This window comes from Centruroides sculpturatus, unplaced genomic scaffold (assembly GCF_000671375.1).
Source record: "Centruroides sculpturatus isolate CEXI.00-Female unplaced genomic scaffold, Cexi_2.0 scaffold33, whole genome shotgun sequence".
NCBI lineage: Eukaryota > Metazoa > Arthropoda > Arachnida > Scorpiones > Buthidae > Centruroides > Centruroides sculpturatus.
This window is the reverse complement of record NW_019384325.1, coordinates 1,291,680-1,302,538: the sequence shown is the minus strand read 5'-3', so window position 1 is coordinate 1,302,538 and position 10,859 is coordinate 1,291,680. Positions and strand designations below refer to the sequence as shown.

At 31.5% G+C, this 10,859-nt stretch overlaps 1 protein-coding gene across 1 annotated transcript in view; it reads left to right on the top strand.

Moving 5' to 3' along the window:
• LOC111627308 (homeobox protein SIX6-like) overlaps positions 1-10,611 on the top strand; it is a 37,370-nt gene extending 26,759 nt beyond the window's left edge. Inside the window, exon 2 of the mRNA XM_023370870.1 lies at positions 9,148-10,611. Coding sequence (XP_023226638.1) covers positions 9,148-9,451 — 304 coding nt within the window. The 3' untranslated portion in view covers positions 9,452-10,611. The remainder of the gene's footprint in view (positions 1-9,147) is intronic.
• The last annotated feature ends 248 nt before the right edge of the window (positions 10,612-10,859 follow it).

Genomic DNA, 10,859 nt, shown 5'->3' with positions numbered 1-10,859 from the left:
ATACATTTGACTTTTTTCAAATTAAACACTCAAAAAGATCAAACTTATTTATTAAATTTGTAGAATTAATTAACATTATCCAACCACAATAGATTACGTTTAAGAGAAATCACACCTTTAATTAACCTCAATTAATTAAAATTCTAGCAGAAAAATTTGTGTTTTTTTTTAATAGGATCCAAATCAAGGATGCTGAATGCAAGCGATGCACGATTTTCGTGTTTTTTAAAGGATTTGTAGATAGAAAAATATATTTTCTTTATTATCTACAACCGAACAGGATCTAAAATTTGATTACTTTTGATAAGTAATGTTTATTTTTTCTATAGAAAAATAATAAAAAAAGGAAGAAGGAGTGGAGTAGGAAAAATAAAAATTACATAGAAGACAAATGCAGTTAACCGTTTGAAAAATTTTATTATATTGATATCAAAGTTAGGAAATTGTAGAAGAAAAAACTAAAGTTTTTCGACGTTTCCCCCCTTTTATCAATATATATAAAACTCGTAAGAGGGGGAGGGATATATAAGTTATTGCTTTCTTGATGTCCGGATTACTGTTGGGACGTGCGTGACCTAGTCTCATATAGCATGGGATGTTGGCTCCACATGTGCAAGGTAACAGTCGACAGTTCGAGTAAAGAAAGATTTATGTAGAGTAGCAAGACCGCAAATGAGTCGAAAGCTTTAAAATAGGGTGGAAAACTGAGCCTCATAAACACGTCACAACATCCCCATTCTTAAATGTAGTTTATCACTTTAGACATCGTTCAATTTTTAACCTCATACACCAGCTTATACTCGCTATTTTCTATCGACGTGTTAAGGTAGGAAAGACGTCAATTTCTAGTGTTTTTTTTTACATGATTTATATAGTTTTAAAGGTGAATTTCTTCGGGATTTTATCTCTTCGTCTCGTGGATATACACGATAAATTAAAGATGTGTATGCAGAAAGACGGGAGGGATGATGAACGTAAGTGAGAAAACATAAGAAATTTATAAAATTTTTACTACAATTGACCGTTTGTTGCCTAATTCCTATCGATTTACGACGTTTTAAACGAGTATCTAACAGAATCCAAGCATTTCCTACCCCATTTTCCTGTGTTAAAATTCGATTCCGTACCGTACAAACTGGAATCCCCTAAGGTAGAGCAATACGGAAAAGCCTAGAACACTTAAAATGACCTTAGGGAAGAGGAACACAACACTATTGCACAAGAAGAGATGGAAATTTTAAGCATTACCAAAAGACAAACAAGTCCCCTTTTTTTTTTTTGTTTATGTTTAACTACGTTTGGTGGAAGAGAAAACGATGGTAAGAATCGATCATTGCACACATCAGAAGTCGAAAACTGCGGGAGGTCGAAGGAAGGACGTATACAATTCCATGGCTCCATGTCGATATCTATACAGTGAGGCAAACTTCACCATCTGCAAGCTTGTGGGAACCTGAAGAAGTGTGCTCCAGTTGACTGCGCTTCGCATAACAAGCCTTGTCTTCTATTTACCAACAGCGGGTTGTCCAGACATCCGGCCCTTAGCAGATATTCTGCTGCAAATCGCTCACCCTATTTCTCTCGTATCGTGTTACCCTGCGGTACAAGATAGGTAGATCCAATGGTTGAACTCTCCTTTTTTCCTCTATACCTTAACTAGTTTAACACAGCGTAACCGTATTCGCTCTCATTGTCATAGCAAATCTTCTCCTTCTTCTTCTTCGTCTCTTCTTCCTCAAATTTTATCTTTTCTGCATCCATTACATTTGTTTGTTGCAATTTTTGCATCTTCCAATTCTCCGATTACTTTATTATTACTCTTGCTACGTAAACTCGATTTAATTTTATAATTTCACCTCTAATTCCTCATTCTTATGAGGAACTTTGACTCGAATTTATCAAAAAAAGATATTCATATTTTTAAATTTTTGCATAGGATTTGTTTTCACGTTGAGGAGATTGCTGATTTAGATGTAGTACTTATCCCATATTAACTCGAATTATAACGTAATTTTAATTATTTTTGGGGGGTTTTCTCATCTCAACCGAGTTTTCCTCATCTTACACATTTTCTATATTTAAATTTATTGTTAAAATTTAATTTTTCGTGACGAATTTCGCATGTTTTGCCAATTACGTAACCAGACTTTCGCATATTTTTCGACTTAGTGATCGGGAATTTTTGCAAATTTCCACATTTTCCTCGTATTTAAAGACTTGTAAACAATACTCTCGACATTTTAAAAGAGATCTATAACAATTTTTAATAGAGAAAAAAATATATATAAAAATCTATAGAAAAATGGAGAGTGATTCAAATCTATATTATGATTCTGTGCTGTTTTTCTAAAGAGAAAAAAAATTAGTCTCAAAAAAGAAGCATGAGGGTTGAAAAACTCATTAATCAGATAAAAATTTGTGTAAACATCCCATCGATTTTTCAAGAGGTAGAGAGGAAAAGAATCCAGTTAGACTAATGAAGTGTGACATCTCGTGTTTGACCGAAAGGACTTTCCTTCTGTGGCATAATTACACTCTTTTTCCATCTACAAAATGACTTTTTTTTAATATCTAGATGCGGTTAAGTGATTGATATGAAAGGCAACTCTGCTAATTACTTTGTTTTGTCACTTAAAAATCGTCCTCTGACACCTTCTTTCCATTGTTTAAAAACCTTACTGTTTTAACAATAGAAAACACACCCTCTTAATTAAAAATTAATTTAAGTTCTGATTTCTTTATACTTGGAAGGTTCAACATCTGGATAAAAATAACACTTTAAAGACTTCACTCGTCTTCTAACTAAATTGAAACGTAACCCCTCAACTCGAGACAATGCTTTAAGTGATTCAAAATGTGCCTCCAGGCTCGTCTCTATCTTTAATCTGAACTCTATGGTCCGACGATGGTAACTCTTCTTACCTGGTTTCTCTCGTATCCGGCTTGGGGTGGGTTTTTTTGAAGGGGGTGGTACATGGTTTCAAGGTTAAATCCAGCTTAAGTTTGGTGTACCAGAACTGAGAAAAGTTTGACGTATATATGAATAAAACTAGTGATATCAGATTGATTCTGATACCTTTTAGTAGTCTTCAATGTGAAATATAAGTCCAATTTGTTAATTACCATTAAGAAATAATGCTAATTTAATTCTGACATTAAAATTTGCTTAATCTTTACATTAACATTCCTTGTTCAACCCCCAAGCAATTGTAATCTACTCAAGCGCAAATTTTAGCTTAAAATTGATCATATACATTTGACTTTTTTCAAATTAAACACTCAAAAAGATCAAACTTATTTATTAAATTTGTAGAATTAATTAACATTATCCAACCACAATAGATTACGTTTAAGAGAAATCACACCTTTAATTAACCTCAATTAATTAAAATTCTAGCAGAAAAATTTGTGTTTTTTTTTAATAGAAACTTTATTTAAATAATCTAACTTTAGTAGAATTCCTTTATATATAAATTAAGTTTGGAAGGTTTTAGTTTTATATAAAATTAAGTAGAAAAGGTAAGTAAACAGAGAAGAGAGAAAATGTCTCCCTTTTCCTAAAATTTCTCAAGAGATTTAAAGGGTAGTAGAAGCCATTTTTTTTTTATTCTAGATCAAAATTATTTTTTGAAAATTAAATCGAAACTGTTTTTTTTTCGTGAAAATTTATATACAAATTCTATTGATTATTCCTTTCTTTCTCTATTAAAGATCTACTCGTAGAATTACACGAATTTTATTAATTACGAACCAAATATATATAGATTTTTCTATATTATAAAATAAAGATTTATATATATAGCCTATATATTAGGGTGAGCCGTCTATTCTGAAGGATCCTTTTGTAATTTGACGTGTTTTAGCGGTGTTTTTTTAGGTAAATTGCAGTTAAAATCGGTGTATAACCCGCACTTCTTTGTCTTTTTAACACACATAACCTGCGGGTAATAGGTATGATTTTAGGGATTTTAAGCGATTAAAATCTTAATTTATCGCTTCTCTGATTGGTTCAGAGCTTAAACATTGTAGGATACATTCCTGTTAATGATGTACACGGTAGTAATTAAAGAATTTCTCGATAAAAAAAACGATTTATTCTTCGTGTTTGCGTTATATAATCGTCGTATAAACTTCATATTCGCAATTATTTTAGTTATAAAACACAATTTACCATCCAAAAATCACTGTAAAGTGTGTTTTTTATAACACAAATGACTATAACCTCGATTAAAATGCGCTTTCTGATCGCCGTTTCCTCAATTTCCTCAACGAAATCCTACCTAAAATATACTAGAATATTTAAAAAAAAGGAGTAAGGTGAGATAGAAAAAAACCTCCATCCACTTGTTGACAGATAAGTATGATGATAAATTAACTTACTCCGATTGTTAAAACGGGCGTGATCTCACTGTCCATACAAGATGCAAATTTAAAAGAAGAAGAAAGGGGGTTGAAAAAAGGTAATTTGACCATCCAGTAACTCGATTCTTCTAAAAGATCGACATTCTTACCTTTCTTTAAACCCCAACTAGCCTATAGAGATCACATTTCTCCTTTATCCTAGAAATAATGAGGCTGAAGTAACGATCGTTTAATGAATGCTATTTTAAAAAATCGCAGCATCCATTTTCTACTACACAACTTAATAAGGCTTTAAAATAAGTTAATTTTTTCGTTTTTTTTTTTTACTTAAAAGAAGGAAGCGTTGATCATCATCATCTTCATCATCATCGTCGTCGTCTTTTTTTTTATTTTCGTCTCCTTTAAATAGGTAGATCCAATGGTTGAACTCTCCTTTTTTCCTCTATACCTTAACTAGTTTAACACAGCGTAACCGTATTCGCTCTCATTGTCATAGCAAANAAAATCGCAGCATCCATTTTCTACTACACAACTTAATAAGGCTTTAAAATAAGTTAATTTTTTCGTTTTTTTTTTTTACTTAAAAGAAGGAAGCGTTGATCATCATCATCTTCATCATCATCGTCGTCGTCTTTTTTTTTATTTTCGTCTCCTTTAACAATTTTCTATAAAGGAATTGTTTGTGTCAGGTTAAGGACCACTCTGACAGACGTGTGGAGAGATGGCCTGTGATGAATTGACCTATCCCATGTGGTGTCGACCCTCTCAGCCTGATTTCCAAATGAGGCCACTTAATATAGACTTGTCTTAATTTTTGAAACTGCACAGAAGCGTTGGTTAGAACTTAATGAATACTTTTGTCACGTATACGTGTAGGTGTTTTTTTCTGATTTGTAACACAAGAGATTCTCTTCATCTTTCTTCTTCTCCAGCTGCCATTTTCTTTTTTTTATTTAGCCTTTAAACTTATTAAAATTGCTTAAATTTAATTACTTTTTAAAATATTTCACCCCTATACGTCACCACAAATATACGATTTTAACCTTGTGTATCCTTTAATTTAACGTAGCGAATGGAAATTTTAACAGTCCTACCCCGGATAATACTTTAAATGTTAAGATATACAACCACTATACTAAGATATATAAGGGTATCTTTGAATATACTACCTTGACAGTAACCTGAGATTCATAGTGTAAGTGCCAGCTAACTGGTTTAAAGAGGACATCACCCTAACACTTCTATAAGCATACTAATGAGAATAAACTAGATTTAACCAGTGACAAGTTAAGAAATTATTGATCTAGTATCAATTATTTTATGATAATTACGTACGACACGAAAGCTCGCTCTTCACTCGACGAAAAAAAATAATAATTTACCCCTTAAATAAACTTAAAATCTTTCGATTTTCTACAGTTTATTTCATCACTAAACCTTACTTTCAGTGTTTGCTCTTCACAAACTCTGTATCTTCACGTTATTTTCTGTAACTTTCTGGTATATATGGAGTAAAGAGAGTGGTTCATAACTTGTCACAACACAATAATAACTGTATCAGGAATGAAATTTTCGATTCTACACCCTTCTACTATGTTAAATTTAGGTCAAGAAACAAAAAAAAACACTACATCCGCACATAAGTCGACATTTTCGTAGCACCAACCGGATAGAACCCCCCTTTTTTATATATTACCTTTACTACACTCAATTTAAGCTTGATCATCCGAATGTTCTATGCTTAATTATAAGGTTTGTTTCCTTTAGATAGCGATCTAAATTTTCCAATTTGGATGTGAACTTGGACTTCTACACCTCTTAGGCCAACACAACTTGAATTCGACACTTAAAAATACATTAAATTTTATGATTCTATCACTATTTTTTAAAGATTCCTATCTTGAAAATCATTATTTTTAAATTATTCAACATGGAAGGAATATTGTATCTACAGGTATTTTATTATAGTAAATTTCGTCAATCATGTTGTCATTGCTATCAAATATGGCGGAACAAACGAGACTACAATCAGTTATAAGGTCAATACTAAAAATACATGCTAGATATATATCTATTATATTTAAATTGTTTATAGTTGATTAACCAATTTCATATATCAAGTTATTCACTTATACCAGGCTATATATATGTCCATACGTTTGTTGTAATAAATATAAAATTCCTGGTCCTATTTTCGTGAAAATTTATATACAAATTCTATTGATTATAAGGGATTTTCTCTGTAATTTTCATCAGTGTAGCTTCATTATTTCGGCTCCTGTAATGCGAAAACCTGTATTAACTTCCTTAACAAATTAATATGAATGGTGAGGAAGGGGTTTAAAATTATTCATTTATTTAAGTTTATATATAAATCATTTTAAAATTTTAAGGGTAATTACACTGTTTTTAATACATTTTCATTAATGTAATGCTTATACTTGGTTTATATAGTTTCTAATAGAGGTTAAATTACGTAGACACGAAATGTTGAACACATAAAACGTTGTTACTAAATTAAAAACGTGGTTATTTTTATTCCATTTTCTTGGGAACTTATACATAGATTCTATAGATAATAAGGTAGTTTTTGTATTATTTTCATGAATATATCTCCTATATTTTGGCATATGTAAAGCAACAACTTGTACTGTTTTCCAATAAATTAATGGAGGAGGAAGAAAAAAGGGATAAATAATGTTCAATTTCTTTTATTTATTTGAATATATATTCACATAATTTAAATAATTTAAAGATAATTACAGTGTTTTAATACATTTTCATCAATTTATCTCCCACGTTTGAACTGGGAGCTTCAAATTTACATTAAAAGATGAGTTAATTTGATATGAGGATACACGACACATTCGTGAATTTAGAATAAAACTTAATTGAATTTTCGTGAAAATTTGTAGAAAAAAATCCCTAACTTTACAGAGTTTACGTGTTTTTGAAGCATTTTCATAATTTAATTCCAATCTCAGATAGCTCAAATCATTAACAAATAGCTCAGATTGATAGGAAAGTATAGTAATGGTTCCTAATTAAAATTAATTTAAAGTAAATTACACTCATTTAATTTTCACGAAAATTTACACACGCAAACTATAGACAATCAGCGTATTTGTCAACCCATTTTTATTAACATAACTCCTATATTTACTTCTATATTACGTAACAAACTGGCACCGATAATAAAGGTTCCTCACTAAATTTAGATGTAACTTAAATTACAACCATCCGATTTTCACGAAAATTTGCATGAACAAACTACAGAAAATCAGCATACTTTTCAACTTAAATTGGTCGACATAACTGCCATATTTACCTCGATATAGCGTAACAAACAACAAACCCATACATGCCAACCAATAGAGAAGTTTCCTACTAAACATTACTAAACACATAAACTCACCCCCCTCGAAAAATTAATTAATTAATAACAATAGTTGCACATTGTTCCACATTAGCGAAACAATGTTAAACACGCAGTTTATTACATTATCAAAGATTAGATAAGGGAGGAAAACGTTTAAATTATCTTCATTCTCCTAAACTTCTAGCAATTACACGACAGTGGGGTGGGTTAGAAAACGTGTTTTAAATAGTTAAAACACCGAGTATATTAAGTTTATTTTATGTTTATACTCTTGTAGATATTGTATATTAAATGTTACAGTATCAAATTATGAGATTTATCGAGCCAAATTATTGTAAAAGGGGAGAAAAAAATGGAAGAGGAGGAGGAGGAAGAGAGATCAGAAATGAGTTACTGAAATAATTAAATTGTAAGAATGCATCTTAACGATTTAATTATCTTTCTGTTCACCTCTTCCATTTTATTATCCAGATAGCCTCTAGCTAATTTCACCCCTTCTACTTATATATATATATATATATTTAAGTTTTATTCTTCTTTATGGCATCACTCAGAAATCATTTTCATTATTTTTACTTTTAAATTATTTTTCTGAGCTTTTTACTTATTTCAATTAAGTTAAATTATTTTCAAAATGGATTCCTTCTTCTTCTTCTTCTCCTTCTTCTTGTCTTCTTCATTTTTTCTTTTTTTCCTTCTTCTTATTTTGAAAATTGAATTTGTTTAATGTAAGATAATTTAATTTCTTCGAGAGATAATTATTATTTTATCAGATAATACTCTTTAATTGAAGTTAATTTTGATTTTTCTAATTTTTACTTTGATTGTGTTTTAATGAAATTTTTGAATTTTTCTTTTCCCCCCTTCTTTATTTATTTATTATTTAATTAATTAATTTATTTATTTATTTATATTCGAATTTTGTAAGCATTTTAGATGGGTTTAACCGAATTTTGTTTACATTCTGGCTGATCCTAACTTTGATTTTGCTTAAATTTTGTCGATTCCAATTGAATTTTTCTCAAATTTTATTGGTTTTAAATTGAAATTTTCAGTGAAATTTTTCAAAATTTTGCTGGCCCAACTGAATTTTTCTCGAATTTCCTTCATTCTAATTGAATTTCGCTATAAATTTTAGCTGATTTTACCCAAACTCTGGCTAGTCTAAACTTTGAACTTTGCTTCTTTCTAAATTAAGCTCGAGTTAAAATTTAGCATTTTAACATCAATTATATGAGAAATAACACTATTAATTTCAACTTTTTTATGTTGAAAGCTTAATTTAACAGTCAATATTTCCGAAGAAGTCTAACGCGACACCTCATATAACACTGCATTAACTTTACCCCCAGAGCTTAATGACTTTACAAAGGATTCAAATTAAATGAAATGTATTTAAATTTCAGAATTCTACAACAACAGATGCAACAGCAGCACCTAAAACAGCAGTCGACAAGCGGAGGAAGCGGAAGTCACAGTACCAGAGCCAGTAGCACGAGCAGCAGCGGTGGAAGTGGCAACGTGACTTCGGACCACCATCAATTAGTAGGACGGAGGGTACCAGTGGAGGAAAACGACAACACCAACGGAAGTTTCGGTAGTTACGGAGACAGCAGTGCTGCACCCAGTAGTCCTGCAGCAGTATCGACGACATCCGAGTCCAGTCGCAGCCCCTCGCCTCGACCACACCACAGTCAACAACAACAGTGATAGAACAGTGGACCCTTATTTATAAATAGCCTGCAACACAGATCGGCCGTTGCAACAGCGGCACGTGCATCTGTGTGTACTATATATATAGTTATATATATATACACTATATATAAAACACTTCCTCAAGGGACTGTTAAGTTTGTTTGTTCGTTCGTCTCATGTAACGTACGTTGCACAGAGGGTTTCGGAGCCATTTTGTACGCCTACTCACCAAAATTTTCCACCTGTATCGAGGTAGATAATCCCCCTCTACCTTTTTAGCAGGAGTTAGCTCGCCTCTTCAATAGAATCAATGGGCTAAGCTCATTCCAAGTAGGCCTTTAAACAACGCTGCAACCTTTAAAAGTAGAACAGGGTATATCAGTTTTTTCTATTGTTTACTTTTTTTTTTGTGTGTGTCTCCACTTTAAGGACTGTCATTCTGTGTTTTGAAGGCCTCACGAGGTGTCTGCGAATCACTTTTAAGCGATCGTGCCCGGCCGAATTGGACGTGACGGCTGCTAAAATTAAAAAAAAAAGGGCCCCCACTTCGTGCACCATTTCTTAATCACTTTATGCCCTCATAACAGCACATATAATGTATAAGGCCCGATTTGTAAGGCTGTGGCACGATCCTAAATTTGTTTTCTCATCAGTTATAACTAGTCAAAAACTCTCGAGAGGGGAGTCATTTAAGAATTTATTTAGATTCTACTATATTTAACAATTTTTTTTTTAGATTTTACATTATAAAACTATAATTAACAGCCTTCTAATCATCTACAACGTGCATATTAAGGCTTGTACAGCGGGAACTGATAAGCCTGGAGCCTTTTAATTTATCGAATTTTTATTTAAATTATATTAGGCCTCATATATTATTAAAAAAAGGAAAAAAATCATGCAAATTCCCAACTTAGTGGAAGGAAAGAAATCACTATAACCATGGTTAATTTCTTTGTATATAGTTTCAAAAACCCAAAGCACGTTGCAGCGTACCGTAAATTCTGGTTTATAAATATTATAAATAGTCAATTATACATTTATTTGTAAGCCTCATAAAGAAAATAAAATCGTGCCGAGACTTCTGTGCACTCAACAAAACTTTTTTCAAGAGGTCTGTATGTCATTAGCACCAGACTATTTACTTTCTTGTTCAAAATGCTTCTATGAATAAAATCCATGTACAGAAAATAAATATGTTTCCTTTTCTTTATGTTTCTTTCTTATACAAGGACTTCTATTTGTGTACACTACCTGGGATCCTCACTTATAATACGACACTGCTTTGTTTTTGGATTAAGATGCCTTCATACAATTGTTAAGAGGCCTTGATTATAGGGCCTTCTATATAAATAAGCCCCTCACTCTTAAATCACTCGATTATATTCCTGAATAAACAATGAAACCCCTGAATTTAGACGGT